Source organism: Haemorhous mexicanus, chromosome 1 (assembly GCF_027477595.1).
Source record: "Haemorhous mexicanus isolate bHaeMex1 chromosome 1, bHaeMex1.pri, whole genome shotgun sequence".
Taxonomy (NCBI): Eukaryota; Metazoa; Chordata; class Aves; order Passeriformes; family Fringillidae; genus Haemorhous; species Haemorhous mexicanus.
The window spans coordinates 43354293-43371504 of record NC_082341.1 but is presented as its reverse complement, the minus strand read 5'-3'; the positions used below and the strand labels follow the sequence as shown (position 1 = coordinate 43371504).

The 17212-nt window shown below is 38.5% G+C and overlaps 1 protein-coding gene across 2 annotated transcripts in view; it reads left to right on the top strand.

Moving 5' to 3' along the window:
• The window catches only part of CPNE4 (copine 4), a 228355-nt gene that overhangs the window by 161023 nt on the left and 50120 nt on the right, over positions 1-17212 (top strand). For both annotated transcript variants that reach the window (XM_059847547.1, XM_059847539.1), the window contains exon 8: positions 13208-13306. In XM_059847547.1, coding sequence (XP_059703530.1) covers positions 13208-13306 — 99 coding nt within the window. The remainder of the gene's footprint in view (positions 1-13207; positions 13307-17212) is intronic.

Here is a 17212-nt window from a genome sequence, read left to right as displayed (position 1 = left end):
TTTTCCTTTATGTGTATAGGACTAGTATTAGATTGCACACCTCATATTCACAGAGTAGGTCCCTAATTAGGTTGGAGGACTCTGTTCTGCCTACCTGTCTCAGGAATGATGTTGTTTCATTTCATAATGACATAATGGTGCCACCTGCAGTCCAGAGCCTTATACAAGTGGTTTGAGATAATGTGGCTCACAGAAATGAAGCACTGAAAAACACAGAAATGGGAAGGATAACAATCACCAGTTATTTGTAGAAGGCATTGCATTTTAAGAAAAGATGCTTTATTTCAGCTACCATAATAAGACCTTAAACTTACCACTATTTTCCTTGGAAATGCAGTCACTGCACCAGTAATCTTTGCACTGGTGACTTGTCAGAGGCATCCAGTAAAGCTCAGTACACTATTCTCTGTAGCTCTTTATGATACCAAGTTCTCTGGAACTTGCTAAGACCCCTCATGGCAAATATCAGTCCCTGTGCACACATCACCAATAAAGAAAGCTCATACCCTGTAAACTGAGTTTGAATCTGGGAGATATTTTTTTATTAGCGGTGTAAAATCAGAATGATTAACTGATTAGTGTAGTTCTCTTGTGTCTTTCTGATCTATTTTGTTTTCTCTTCTCCTGTTTTATAGAGAAACCTATTTCCTAGTATGGAAGAGTGCCCATCTACCAAGTGTTCTGCTACAAATTCTTTATTAATATTACTTTTAATATGTGGATTTTGACATGGTTTTCATAAGTTTTTCTTCCACCTTTTCATAGTTGTTAAAAATAAAGTGCATTTGTGCTTTACCTAAATAAATGAAAATAAGAAGTAGCAACCTGTACAGAGACAATGGTCAAACATACCACACTGTTTGGGAAAAGAAACATGGTGAAATAGAGAAAATAAGAAAATCCTGTTAGTTCCTGTTGCAGTTGTTTCATAGGATGAATTAAGGTATTTATGACTTGCATCTTTTTTTGAATTACTTTTTGTTGTGGGTAGTCTTCAGAGACTATCTGCAGAGCAGAGGGAGTAACCACTTCTTTCTGCCTGAATATTCTGCTCTGTGTAGGGTCTCTCTTCCACTGATATGTGATCGTTGTTTAATAGGGTATTGATACAGGCACATGTTTTACTCTACTTCCTTTAATAGTAGTGAGATAAATTACCCACATTAGCAGGAAATAGGGTTTATAATTACATTGAAGTAAATGTTTGATTCCCCTTCTTTTTCCATTGGTAATTATTTTAATGACAGCTTCGTAATTCACCTAGCAGAGTAATGAGAGCATGTCCGCACCTACGTGATTTTCCCAAACGCAAAGGAAATTGCACATTAATCTGACATAATGTTAACATTAGGGAATGAATTACCAGCTCAGTTTTAACCAGAGCTCTTTTTATTCACCTTCAGTTATTTTTTGGTATAATTTTGTAAATTATGCAATCCTGATTGCGTATTCAGAGAAGCTACTTACATAGCTGAGCACTGCTACTTCCTACCACTTATTTGGAGTACAAACACAGAGATCCGCTATTGAAAGTCTAGGTTTAGAGTGCCAGCTCCACTCTTAGGGAAGTTCTTGCTTTTCCAAAATGCAGCATTCCTTGGCATCTTCAAAACACAGGAGCCCTCTGCTAAACCCAGGAAACAGGCACTGCTGCTTTTTTCCAAAACTGTTTGCTGGGTTTATATGCTATAAAATAGTCGAGGATGGTAACCCCACTATTTTTTGTGTTCTTCAGTCTGGGGTGTGTTAGTGGGTAGTTGTAACTTGAGAGCAGGCATACTGAAATGTATGGGGTTCATCTTTACAGGAATTCCTCATGGAATCAGACATTTTCTTTGATTTATTCTCATTGCTCCTGGACACCCTGAGAACAGATTTGAAATGCAGAGGAGAAAACTTAATATGGGTGGATTTGTACAAATGTTTTCATTTTATCCTGCTATGCTTCTATGCTGTTATGCCGTGGAAGTATATGGTTTTTAAGTTGCTCTTCAATAGTTAATCATTTTCAATAACAAAAACGAGCTAGATTTTCTTCAGCTGCTGAGAGATGATGGTGGAACAACAAGCAGGGATGATCTTAGGTGCTTTCAACACAGTAATTGCAAAGTCTTGCACGTGAGCAAGGCTTCACACGCTGCTGCTGGGCAGCCCTTAGCAGAATTGACTCAGGAGCTGGCATCAGTGCTTGGCAACACCTTGGGGCAGGAAGCAGCAAATAACTCTGTGCCAGCCTGAACTGCAGGGGTTGTTGAGATGGCAGAAATTTAATTGCTTCTGCTGGAATCAGGCCAGGAAACAGGGTCAGCTCTCTTGTCCTTTGAAAAAAGTATTCTGGCACATCACAGATGCAGCAGCAGCACTTGGAGTTGCAGTAGAAAATTTTTGCAGCGAGCTTCGATCCCATCCTCTACATAGAGGGTTTTCCCTGAGCGGGAGAGCCCACCCTGTAACCCTGTTACCTAAGGATTCACCCAAGTAAAGTGAATGTCTGACTTCACTGGTATCTTTTGCCAAAATCCTATCTTTTTGGACTAGGATGAAGGTATATCTCTGCCACCTTATTCAAATGCCACTGATGATAGCCATGTGTCACTTTCTTTGCTTATTTTGAAGGAATGAAAGGTGGTTAGATACAGGTTTATTTTCAAAACTGCCACATAGCTGTTAGAAATCTGATAATGCAATGGAAAAAGAGAAAACCCAAAAATAAACCTAAAATTAAACAACATCACCTCTTATTGTCACTGGAAAACATGCGAAGAAATAGAATTTGAATGAGTATTTCCTTCCTGAAAATTTCGATGTTGGGCTTCTCATCAATGATTCTGGGCATTTCGGGCTCTTCATTTTGCTGTGTTGTGAAAATGTCAGAACTTTTTTGAGGTTGTTTAATACCAAACTTCAAACCTTTGCCTAAGTCGGAACATATTGCTCTTGAGTTAGAAACAGGATAAGCATAGAAACTCTTCCAAATAAAGATATAATTTCACCAAAAAATCATAATCTGTTTTTAGACGTTTCAGAAGAGGAAGGGAGAAAAAATTAATCAAATTAATTACTGTTTGTGCATGCTTTGCTTTGTATATTGGGCAGAAGAAAATCACAATAGTGATTTAGAGCAACTACTTTCTGGGGCACTCTGCGTGCAGCAGACTATTTGTGTCTTAGTAATATTGTTACGCTCTACAGAAAGCTGTCAGATTCCTTCTTTTAGTTCCAATGTATGTAGCTGAGTTTCCTTATGAGTCAGTGTTTAAACATCATGTTTCCTTGATAAAAAGCAGGAACTCATAAAAAGCAAGGACTCATACAAGGCAAGATTAAAGTACTATTTTAATTGTTGATTTGGAATGCCTATATATTCTATAATGTGTATTATAGAATATGTATGTTTTATGCATATATACATGTATATGTACATATACATTTATATATTATATATATTAGATGTATAGGTATAATATCTATAATATTCTCTATATATCATATTTGATAAAATAATTCTATATTCTTTCATTAATATAGAATTATAATATATTACATTATAGTATATATGTATATTTCACAGTGCCTCATCTTCTTCATAGGGGAAGAATCTGGCCTCCCTAGATGCTACAGCAAAGCGCTCAATTACCTCATTAGGCTTAAGCTTTCATCTGATTTCTAGATCACTTCACCCATGTGGAAACCTCAGTGGTTCTATTTTCCACAGCAAATTTTCTGCCACTGTTTTTCTCCTTTCCTTCCATGCCTCTATCCTTATACCATGATCTTACAGAAGAGGCTGCTGTGTTCATATATGGCCACACCCTCAGGTTTGCCAATCATGTAGGGTAACCAGGATGCTGAGCACTTCAGGTTTTCAGCCTGTTTCTCCCTGAGATGTTGGAAACAAACCTGATAGACAAATGCAAGAGCAAATGCTTCTCCTGTGCCAGTTTTCCCAGGATGCTCACCCTCACGTTCCCACCCCCCCATACAACTTGCTTGCTTGTACCAAGTGTCACATCCATTGTTTTGGAAAGAGATAAACCTGGAAAATATAGAGCAGCTACTAAGAACTCGTAGTTATGGAGAACACTTATTAAATACTTGAATGGATGCAAGGGAAATACAAACAGGAAAGGAAGTCTGCGTAAATTTAAATAGGCATTCTAATGTACTCTGTTAAAATGTTATTTTCTACTCAGTACAAGAACAAAACAGGAAACCAGCTTATTAAATTTTTGTGTACAAAAATCCCACAAAAACGTGAGCAGTGACATAAAAAATACTGCATTTGTCAACTGTTGCCATTTTACAGTTTTGGCAGGTTCACAAGCTTCCAAGAAACAGGAAAATATCTTCTCTTTAGCTGATACATGATGTTTTTGGAAGATCCAGACACCATGTCATGATCTTAATTTAACTCTTTACTGGAAATCTTTGATAATACATTGCTTTGGGTGCTTGTGGCTTTGCAGATATTTAGATTCTTCATGGAGATTGTTTCAGTGCAGGGAGATGAATTTAACACTAAACACAGCATAGGAAATAAAATAAAACTCTGGACAGAAAACTAAAACAGTGCTGAAAAGGCCTGGTGGATTTGTTTCTAACTGTGTGTTCTGTGCACTAATTGCGAGGTGTTGTATGGAGGACTCACCTTGGAGCATCAGTGCATCTGTGTGAAAGCACTAGCTGAAGCACAGACAATAAAAAAAAAAAAAAGGAAATAAATCAAATGAAAAAAAGAAACCCAGCTCAGAAATGAGGCTCTTTACACTTGGAGATGACTGCTAAAAGAAGTGCAAAGTATTCATTAGTAATTTCACAAGGATTTAAAAAATCAAATATGTGACTATGAGATAAGGAACTGTGAACTTTATACTCAGACCTTTACCCTTAAATTAAGCTTAGGTTTAACCTTTAACATTGATCCCTCAGGTTTTTTTACCCATTTCTGTTATAATGACCTGTGCTCTGTCTCTAACTATATCTCTTGGTTTTCAATAGGAAACATGGTTTAGAATATTATTTTAATAAACATTTAGAATTGCTTCATGTTTCTCAATTGATTTCTTCTCCACTTTATACTAAAAACTTTCTATGTTTGAAATCTCTAATGGTCTTCATTTTAGAACCCACCCATAACTGGAAGACCCACCTCCACTGTGTTATCATCCACTGAATAGTGTGGCCAGTTCTGGGCCATTAAACCTGTTTGCCTGAATGTTTAAACATTCTTTTGTAATGATATCCAAGAGATGTGTCATTAAGTCCCCCACTGACTGACAACAGAACAAACACTGTAATCAGTTACTTTCTGTAAACACTCATCGTTATTACAACTGGTGTTTGGGGACAGGTTGATGCTGCTCTGGTGTGGAAGAGCATTTTGTACTCTTTGTGCCAAGTATCACCATCTTCCTTTCCTGCTTGATATACAAGGCAATGGCTGATTTTTATCTGCTGCTTTTCAGAGGGCAAGATAAAGCTAACAAGCTTTTTTTAGGAGCTGAAAGTAGATAGTGGAAACTGGATAGAATTTTGTTCTGTCTGAGAGCTTTTAGATATGCAGATATGAATTATGGTGAATTTCACTGCTGTGCTTTCAGCTTCTCCAAAAGGTAACCCAGAGAGGGCTGCCAATGAGTAAATGCCCTTTTTTGCTATGTAGGGAATTAATTGTTTGTAGCTTTGATGAGCAGAAATCTCAAATACATCTAATGGGAGGAGGCACTGCTGAGTCAGTATGCTAGTTTATCATCTCTCACAAAAGTTTAGAAATATTCTTTTGCATAAGGACAGAACAGATTGCAAGCTAGAAGAAGGGATATTCATGGAGAAAACTGCAGGAGGCATGTTGATAATCTCACAACAGGAGCCTCAGGGGAGTATTTGCAGAAGTTTTTTGCTCTTGCTACTTTTTGCTATTTGTTTATCATAACTGAAAAAAATGTTGCGCATGATGTTTTGGACTACGTGGCCAAAGACAGTCTCAAAAACTTAAATCTGGTTGATTGACATGGAAAGTCACCATTTTATACTTACTTAAAAAGTGCTCCAGCATGTTCACAATTGTTGGACAATTAAGTCTTCATGACCAGAAGCAGGATACTAAAAAACTTGCCCAATTTCTGTGTTGCATAATCACTTGCTAGGGGTGTTTTTGGATGGACATTCTCAAAAAACTGTTATTAACATGGAATTCTTGAATATAAAGAAAGAGTAATACAATTACACAGATCTGTATGTAGGTCTTATCTGCAGAAATGGAAGTGTGCATGCATTTGTGTCCATGCTGAACCTGTTAACTACTGTATGATTGCTTGTAAATATACTGAGGATGTTGTTGCATAAACCTAACTGTGACTGTTAAGTAGAAGCTTGTTTGTTTTCACCATGAAAAACCTAAAGAGTCACTGAAAATCCAGTTATACCTTCTCCCTCACATAATTTAACTTATTGTAGCATATTTCTGTTTCAGAGAAATATCTGTGGGCTTCATTAGTCAGCACTGAAAGATCTGTATTTGAGGCTCCTAGGCACCCTTGTAATACAAATAAGGGTAATCAACAAGCTGTGGTTTTAAGTAATTGGTTTGGAAATGACCCTGATGATCCTTACGTGCTGTGAGCTGTCAAGAAAGGGCAATATCCAACTGTGAGGATTCCTGTCATTGCTGAGCCACTGCTGATGTACTTAAACCTCTAGTGCTGGTGTAGAGAGGCTGGTTCAGTGAAAGTGGTTCTGTAAATGGTCTCTGGTTTTACTTTTCAAGAACAGAAATAGACTCAGGCAGGTGTCATATCACAGCTGTCAACAAAAATGACTCACTGACTTGGATTTTGAGTCAGAGTACCTGCCTCGTTTCGTAGAAAAATAAGAATTCTCCTTCCCTTCACTCTTCTCTCCAGGCAAATAATTTTAAAATCAAACTTCCCATGTGTTTATATACATAAGCAGATTATTTTCTTTGTGCTTTGGGTCTGTCTTGGCTGCTATAATTACTGCAGCATGTCAAAGGCAGTGCAGGATCTCTTGCCATTGACCAAAAAGAAGCTATCAATGAGTTTGTGTCTCAAGTGTCCTTGTCTAACAGGCAAAGGACCTGACTCCAGTAGAGCACTATATAAACACTGTAAACTTTTAACATCTCAATTGCCACCATCTATGTACAGGAGGCACAAAGGTGTTAATGAAATCTTGGCACTTGTTGAAGATGATATGAAAAGTGTCATTGCCTGCAATGGAGCCAGTGTTTCACCTAATGATTAAGGAGCAAACTCAGCTGTGCTGGTGGACTGAACTGGTGTCAGTTCATTCTGGCTCAGAAGAAGAGAAGATGTGGTTTTCAAAAAAAATGGGGCTCTGTAGTCAAGAAGAAGACTTGGAAATTTGCTTCTACTTCAGCTAAACGGAATTCTGTATTCTAGCAGCATAATATATGAACTTTTTTTCCTCCATTAGTTCAGGGGGTTTTGAGTACTTTAGTTTGAAGAATTGAGCTAATCTCTCTGAGAAGAAAAAATTAAAATATTTTATCTACAGTTCTCTGAAGCAGGTTTTATTTCAGCCAGTGAGAGACTCGCAAGAAACATTGGTTCATTTCAGTTGCTTCACTCTATTCTCACTGGAAGCCAACTTCAGAGGAAATTGTAAATGAGACTTTAAAAGTTTATTTTCACTTTCTGGAGAAGCCCAACTACTGATAAGATAAAACTGTGATGACCAACCTGGATGGAGAAAAGAGTGGGTTATTTCACATACATCAGAAAAAAACAAATTTCTGTACTGTGACATTTATAATGCAGAATTTGGCTTTGGAACATCACAACTAGACAAACAGGATAACTTGAAGTGTTTTCTTTTATGCTGAAGGTTTTACATAGTTCTTCTGATACCCAGGTGGGGAGACTGGGTAAGTAGTGGATAAAGGTATTCCTACAAAAAAGACATTTTTTAAAGTTTTCCAAGTCGGGTATGGATAATTTAGGGAGGTACAGTAGGATATTTGCTTCACTATTAAGTACTGATAACCCTAATTGGAGACAAACTGTTCCAGAAAGATCATTTTGATAATCAAATTTTTTTCTGAGTTTTTTTTCACCTTCTCTGTCTGGTGAGGGGTTTGAGGGGAGGAGGGGGGTGTGGGGTGGCAGGTTGGGCATTTTGGGGGGGTGTTTTTTTTGTGTGTTTGGGTTTCTGTTTGGTTAGGATTGGTTTTTTTAAGTTTTCACTCATACTAGAGGATGAACCAAAGTAGTTGCTTTTAGCCTTTTGCCACCACATACCTCCTGCAGTTCAGAAGGCTACAAGAAGTAGAGCAGGTCACTGATGTTATCTTAAGACCTCATTTCTTTGGAACATAGTGTCATATAAACTCTACCTATAAAAATTACTGCGGTGTTATTTTAGTTTAGAGTTAATTGGTAAAAAATTTAGGGCTGACTGGGCTGTAAGTCATTCCATTCAAATCCAACAGCGAGCATTCTCCTTCTTGCCCAGCCACAACACACCTTGTTTCACAAAAATGCAAGGAAGAGCCATCCAAGGCAGTTTCTGTTCAGAATTTTAGCCGCTTTGTGGCTAAACTGTTACCCTAACATGTAGCTAGGCACAACAGGCAATTAATAGACAAAGAGAGTTTTCTTCCTTGAAAGGTATCCCTTCCACCCCTTACTGAGGGTCAGGGGACACATACTGAAGTAAAAACACAGCGAAAAGTCTCCTTTTTGATGCAACAGATGAACTAGATCAGAGCCAGATCAGGGTAGGGAGCCTCCTATTCAAGGGACTTGACTGTGACTGCTGGAGGCTGCTGCCTTTCTGTCTGTCTGACACTTCTGCTGGCATGGAGCAGCTGGAGAGTGGGCCAAGGATTTGGTTTTCTCTCCCACCCAAGCCAGTATCTTTCGGTCACAAGTTATCCAAGTGTTTTAAGTGAAGTAAGCTCTTAGCTTGTCAGGAGGGCTGTCTAACACTCTTCCTCTCCAGCTAAGCGGCAAGGCAGTACCAGCACAAGCCGCGCTAACATTTCATAGTTGGACTTTGAACATACACACAGAGCTGGAGAAACTCAAGCTGGCAAGATGGAAAATTTTCAGGTTTTTTTACTGGCTTTGTGCATGCTATAATCTGAAGTGTCTGGCTAGCTGAGGGAAACTTGAATGGATTATTTTCAAGTACATTTCCACAGTCTGGCTGTCAGCTGCCTCCTGCTAGGATTTAGTCAGGAGACTCACTGCCAGTCTTTTAGAAACTAACCTTCAGAGCATGTCTGGGGCTTGTTCATAAATTGCACCGTTGAATTCCACATTTCTCCATTGCCTTTCTCCACGCAAAGGTGCTGTATGTAATAGTTCTCTCATTGTGAAAATCCAATGGGGACAAATCACTTTAAGCATTTCTCAGAAGCTGTATGAGGAAAATAACCTCAGTTTCTGCAGACACACAAGCACATGCTTACTGTAGCCAGACTTTTCTCTTACTTAGTTCTTGTAGTTAAAGCTAGCTGGGATGATGACTATGGGAAGAATTATTTTACGACAATTGTACTGGCATTTTGTTGGCTGTAGTATCAACACTTGGGAAAAGTCTCAATAAAATCAAAAATCATGCAAGTGAGTTCTTGCTCATGCAAAGGTAGCAGGAATTATTCTAGCTGTCATCTACTGGGAAGCATTAGGAAAATCAGCCAGAGAATCCTCTGCTGTTGGAGCTCCAGTGCCAATGCAATCTTTCTTGAATGCCCTTTGTAGCGAGAGTATTGGCAAAATCTAATCTTGGTAAAAAATGTGAAATTAAACCAGGGAAAATTTCCGTCAGCATCCCCCTGAGATATCTTTTTCTTTTTAAAATGGACCTTCCTCCAGTGAAGGGTCCAATTTCAGCCTGGACAGAAATCTTTCATTTTGCACTATTTAAGAGAAAAGCTGAAGGAATGAAGATGTGGATACCCAGCAGGGATCCTCTGATGTCATTTTAACTCAGTCTATTGCTTAGCTCTATTAAGGATAGCATAGGGTTCCCTCTCCCTGCATTCAGTGGGTATTTTGAGGAGGAAGATAGGATCAGGCAGGATGATGGAATACACTGACTGGAAAGATGTTCTTCATAATTCCGGTCAGTGCTATTCCATCACCATGCAGCATTAGCAGAGGTTTTTATTCTCTGTATTTGAGCTTGTAAGCTGTAGGTAGGAGACTGAATTCTTTCACCAGTTATCTGAACATTGATTTCCCAGCATTCAAACTAAGTGTATGGAAAGCCTCCTTAAGTTAATGAGACTTTTAATAGGGTGTAGGTATACTGTTAATCATCTACTTAAGCAACCTCTAGCAGCAGAGACCCAAAGAACACATTAAGGTTTGCCTACAGGTAAAGTATGATTTACGTTGTGGAGGATTTGATTTGAAGAGAGACCAAAAAACCCTTTGAAGTATTTCATAGGGAAATAATGCTTTGGTTATCATCTGTGGTCTTTACCTGATTATGGATTATGGATTATTTGCAAAGATCCTTCCCTGCTTATTTGATTTGTCTAAGTGGATTTTTATAAAAATGTCTGGACCTCATTATTTCTATGTTTCAGAAATGCTTTTCACATACATTTGAAATGCAGGATCATTACTGTGTACATGTTTTTCAGACAGTAGCAATTAATTTCTAAAGCCAGATGTGAAACTTGGGGGGAAAAAAAAAGAAGTCATAATGGATGTACAGGCAGGAATCCCCTTTCTCCCTTAGCTGTAATTGAACAAATGGCACTGAGATAATACTGTAATTGTTTGCCTTTTCCATTAAGCCAATATGAAGATTAAAGTACCATCTGGCTTTCTGAAAACTAAAGTTAGAAGACCTCCAGCTTGAAAGAAAAAGCAGTTGGATCCCTGTTGAGTGGACATTTTATATGGAATCTAAGTTTGCTCTTCTCCACTCAAAGTTCTAACCACAAATAAGCACTCAGAGTTCTCCCTCTCTGTAAAAGTCAGCACCCTAATAGAAATTTTTCAAAGTACCTTTTCCTGGAGGATTCTAATAACCTTGGGTTCGTTCTTGTATTTATGCTACAATTGAGTTTAAAGACAGAACCTGAAAAAGAAATCTGGTTGGATAATTTCATAATAAGGGTTCTTTTTTTTTCCTTTTCTTTGTGAAATCGTAATTTTTTCAAAAACACTGTTTTCAAAGGTCCCAGCATTACTAAAACTACACTTTTTGCACATTTATAGCAATTTACTATGGCATTTTGACAAATCTTTTTATTTAGTATTACTTCTAAGATCTTAAATAGCTTTTGCAACCATTACAGAAAAAAATAATTTTAAGTTATACTTCACCTGTGAAATCCATTCTTTATTGAATATTTATAAAGTAATTTCAATAAAAAATAAGCCTTTTATATTATCAAGAAATTTCACAGAAAAAATGAAATTTTCATGGGTCTATGAAACAATCAGTTTCAGGATTTTTTTTTGTAAATTAAACTAGTTTTTCTTGGACTTATTTCTTGTTACCAGCTTATCTAAAAATTTCTGTTGATATGAAACAGTGCGTAATTTTTAGGGAAGATTTAATCCAAACAAATACTCTGGGACTGTTAGTGTTGAAAATACTGTGTCTAGTTTTTTTCCAGGCACTCTTACCACTATCAGAATCAGAAACCCACTTTCATTTGATTGCTCTTGTATGAAATTTAGCCTATAAACAAACACATGCAGGAACTTCCCTTTTTTTCCATCTACCCACCCTCTAAATGTCAAAGCTGCTAAAAGAAGTATCTCCAATTCTTAGAGTAAAATATTTTCACATATCTGGAGATCTTCCTCTAGTCTGGTATTCCAGCATTTAAAAAAGAAAAAAATAAGCCAGTTAAAATAGGAGGTGAGGAGATGATAGGATGGTCCAAATCTCAAGCTTTTTAGAGTCTTTCCCACACCCTCAAAAGGGACTGTCCACCTACCAGCCTTGGCTGGATTATTCGGGCTGGTTAGAAAGCATAACTGGTAGACAGGGAAGTCTGTTTTAATAAAGTGGTTTTTTTTAAAAAAATATTTAAAAATCAAAATCCAGTGGACACCCAATGATTTCACTTTCCTTCTGAATGAACTCAGTACCCCTTTGGACCAAGCTAACTTCAATTGGCTTGAGGGGTCTTTGAGGAGCAAACCTTGCTCTTCCTCTTGTGTTGTCTGACCACCAGTGCTGGGTCAAAAGTACTGAGCCTCTTTGAGACAAAGAAGGCAGATAAAACCCACCGTTGTTACCCTCAGAACCATCTGATAGTGCTAAAACAGCGTGCTCCTCATGTGACAGGGCAGATGGCTTTGACACATTTCTGCTTTTAAAAAAGCCCTAAAAGGTATTTTTTAGCAGGACATTTTCAGTAAAGGCCTCCTGATTCAGTCAGTGCATGTGACCTTTATCTAGAGAGAACATAAGGCTGAATTTGGGATTTTGTTCTTTAAAGCTGTGAGCCCCTTTGTTGTCCTTGGAGCAGTTTTAAAATTGCAATTTAGCAAAGCATGTAGTTATTGCTATGTGCTTCTGTCTCGGCTAGCTGAGTTGTATTTAGAAAAATCTGTAAAATAAAATTCTCAAAGCTAAACTCATTGAGATATTCATCTTTATGCATGAATTTAGGCAAGACTACCAGTGAGGTTTGGTTTGTATAGTCACTGTTGAGCAACACTGGGAAACAGCCAAGATATGGGCGCCAAACACTGATGTGTGTAATTTCAAAGCCATTTCAAAAAATGATGTCTATAACTATTGTCTCACCTTCACTGACTGTAAAAATGAGAAAAGTAATGTTTGCCCAAGGCAAACAGGGTTTTGAATATTTATTTGTGTTTGTACAGCACATCAACAAGGTAAGCTGGGACACCATTTGACCATGAATATGCAAATACACATAATCCTGTATTTTCACACCTAGAAAAATGATGCAGACAAGAAATCCTTTGTTTCTGAAATACATGCTTCATTAGGCTAACTCCATAACACAGAACTATCAGCAGCAAGCTGTGTTGAGATTCCACTTGCCGTTTTATTTTGATTAGATCAAGAATAGGGTTTTAATATGTCTTGTGATTTTGTTTTAGATAAAACACTCCACCCAGTGTACATCATATTTTCTCCTGCAGTGTTTTTCAATAAAATCTCTTTTCTGTCTGAAGGAAAATGTGCTCATTTGTTCTGTTCCTCTTTGTCTCCCCAGTGCATAGTTTGGGACTGGGATTCCAATGGAAAGCATGACTTCATTGGCGAGTTTAGCTCGACTTTCAAGGAAATGCGAGGAGCTATGGAGGGAAGACAGGTAAGTGGAAACCACCTGAGCAATCTCAGTATGTAATCTTTGTAGACCAGTCTTCCCCAGACAATCCTGTCATAAATCGGTGGCATTGCCTCATCATTTCCCAGAATTTAGTTGTGTTGATCTCTCCCACAGGTTTTACATTACCTGGGCACAGTAATCTGAAAACATAAAAATAATTTGTTCCTGTATGTTCATGCCTGAAATACTTTAAGGTTTTTTTCCTAGTTCCTATTCCACAGGCATTCCTTTCTGCTAAGATTTATTTCCTTTGAGCCCAAGCACATGGTTTCCATGAGGTGCTGTGCTGCAAAGCAAATGCCCATTCTGGTTCCTCAAAGCATTTCCCTGCTGGCCTAAAGGCCTCTATTGAGTGAATGTCATTCTTCATCTTTCTCCATTTCTCACGTGCTGCATTCATTGTTGCCAGCTTTAACTAGAACCCATCATGATGAAACTAATTGGTTTTCTAAGTATTTCGTGATTTACAGCCATGAAGGAAAATTAAATTGTTAGCTTATCAATAATTTCACTTCTTTATGTCAGCCTGATCTTTTCAAATTGCAGTTGATAGTAATTACTTAAAATGATAAGTGATTTGGCATGTCTAATTCCAGAAATTGTAATTTTATATTATTACTTACTTCTAAAGGTATTAGTTTTGATAAATTCTCTGAGGGGGAGTTAAAAACGTCGATCCTGCAGATAATTTTTATTCATTGTTCCACTGTTGTTGCAATCTCAACCCCAAACACAAATGCCTAATAAGCTTTATCTGGGCTTTTTATTAAGGTTCTGTTTATAATGTGTTAGCAAAAATCTAACACAGAGGCAGAAGGTGTTTTATAAGTGGTAAGCAGTCAGTCTATGCCATAGGTCAAGAAACATTTGTGGCTCTTCTAGATGTTTTCTGTCGAAATTCTTAGAATACACTAAAGTCTGGCAAATGGTGCTCATGTGTGTAAAATACTGCTGATATGCATCAGCCATATATTAGTCCATTATAATAACTTCTGAACACAACCTGAGTGTAGATGAAACCCTGTTTGCTCTCTCAAATCAAGTCAGAGGATCAAAACTTTTACCAAACAAAAAGGCCAGTGGTGTGACAACACTCCAAATTTGCATACAAATACCTGTGTTTCGGGTACCTGTCTCAGGTACCTAAATACCTGTGTGAGAGTGGTAAAGGGTGTGTATTTTCAATGTAAATTTCTTAAAACCACATTATGGTCCTTCCCAGGAGACAGCTTGTTGGCCAAAACAAGAGCCTTGCAGAGCAGAATGCCAGGAATGGCTCTGCAAGATAAAAGATGTATTCTTTATTATGATGGAGAAGTAGTATGCTTTTTTTCATCCTCAGCTAGCAAAAAGGATGATTACTCTTTCAGAGGCATAAGAAGTTAATGCAGCCATTTGTCAGTTCTTGTTCTAGGTTGTCACTGCAGAATGAGAGTGCTGTCCCAAAATGTTTTAATTTTGCTCTGTGATTTAAGTGCCTGAATCTTACTCTTGCTATGGGCCTGCCATTTGCCATTCTGCAGGTTGTCTTTCACCTGTAGCCTTTCACCTGCAATCTTCCTGCACATGCCCTAGGAATTGTGCCTTTTTTCTTCCCTGTTCCTCTCATTCTGTTGTGGCTGTGAAGTTATTCTGTGGGCTTGCACCTGCAAAACTCTGCTGTTGCTATAACTAATTCTCACGGGACACAGTTGCCACTAAGGTGGGATGCAGTTTCCTTTCTCCTCTTTGCTAATCCTTGTTTTGTAGCCTATTCTAGATGAAAACAAGACTGAGTGGATAAGATAGTAAGTATTAGTCATTCAAGTGGCTGATAAGTAGTGGTCAAAAAATATAAATGCACATGCTAGATGGCTCTTGCCCCTGATGAAGTCAGGGTTTGGTGAGCACTAATAGCACAACAGACAAGAACAAGCAGTAGGAGTTGGAGCAGGTCCTGGTGGAGATGAGGTACTTATGGAAAACAATACTGTCATCCCATGTTGTACAGGAGAGGTCAGTCATGTGGGAAGCCACATCACTTGGCTGGAGCCAGAATGCAATTTCCCTTTCACTCTCTCACTGTCCCTCCCTCATCCCATCTCATTTTTCTCTATTCTGCAGAAAGAACTATTGCTGCTAAAGGCAATATACTCCATTGTCTGTGGACCCCATAAAAACATCTTAGTGCATAGTTTATGCCACCATCCTTTGTGCAACATTAAGTACGGTGATTAGCAGTTGTCAGTTCTTTTCTTTAGTTTTAGCCTCCCTAAAGAAAAAGCATGTGCAGTGGAGTGTTTACTTTGAACAAAGAGGTTACAGTGCACCTTGAGAAAATTACAGAGAAGAAAGGTATTTCATCTTCGAGCAGATGTGTTGCTAGCTATTCCTGATAAGGAAGGCCATATCACAGAAATGTAATTACATGTGGGTGGGGAGATGAGTAGGTTGAACATAGCTCTTTGTTCCTAGAAGAGACACCTTCATAGCCTCAGACCAGAAGATATTGTTTTCCACGTAGTACTCCCTTCAGTCAGAGGAATAAAACTACATCCTCCAGCCCCTGGTGTTGACATTCTTTCCCATTGTATCACAGCAGTGAGCGTCTAGTGTCAAAGATGAGGGCCAAAGCCTGGAACTTCCTCTCAGATGCTGTGGAAGCCAGAGTAAAGAGTAGGGCTCAGGTCTGGCATCCCCATTTGAGTTGCTAAGGAGATGCAGTGAAGCTTCTTGTTCTGGTTATATTTTCTTTTGTGCAGTAGACTTTACAGCCAGCTACAGTACACTGCTATAGTTCTGTCAAAAGATGATCAAAACGCCCTAGTGATTGTCAGCCAGAGTTTTTCACTTTCCCAGGAAACTGGAGAGAATTGGAAGGAATATTCATCACTGATAGGGGATCCAGGAACTTTGATTAAGCTTCAGCTGTGAATCTGTGTGGTTTGGAAGGAGGCTGCAGCAGTGGCACAGATCTCCATCTCTGCCCATCAGCAATGTCTGTGTTGGCTGGAATCAGCAGCACAAGTTGTCACAGATGCATTAAGCAGTCAGAGTGGGAGTACCACAATGCTGGTGAGCAGCATGGACTGTGTGGTGTGAGCTGCTAGTGCTTCTCACCATTTCACCAGCTCACCTCATCTCTGGAGAAGCTGACAATGATGTTGAAGCTGCCTTTTAATTTTACATAGTTCATCCTTCAGAAAGAACTTAGCATTCTGACCCATTCTTCAACCTCCCCCTCTAAAAGTAAAGATATTTTTGTCTTGTAGCCAGTCTATCAACTGCTACAGAACTGCTTGAGATGGACAGAATGGATATGTGTCACCTGCTTACTTACAGGAGCTGGCGGTGCTTCTAAGACTGTTCCATCCCTGGGCTGTGTACTGATTATCCCAAGTTTTGAGTGTCAGCCTCAGATGAGCTTACTGGCCTGCCTTGGCTGTGAGATTTCTCAGAAATGCATGTCTGAGACCAGGCATCATTTAGATAAATGCTGTGAATCTAGCACTGGTATCTTCTGAGTGGTTGAACCAGGATTGTGTGAAGAGAAGAGAAAATTCCTTACCTGAATGAGAGCACTTGTTTTGATCAGAAGTGGCATAAATTGTTTATGAATTTCTTTTCTGAACATGTTATGTCTTGGGTGAGATTTCAAAATCCTGAATTACGACTCCTCCAGTGTGTTAGCTGCTTCTCCATGACTGAGAGGACTGAATTCTGGGAACACTTACTGGTCTTCTGTTTTAAGGAGACTTTCCAATCATGAACAACCTCAGGATAACAACTTTATGTGTTTCTGTACCTTATGGTCATAGACTGTTATGTTCTGACACCTAGCCTGTTTTCATACTGACCACCAATAGAAAATGGCACAAAGACATCCTCTTGTTCAAGTGCACATCTGAA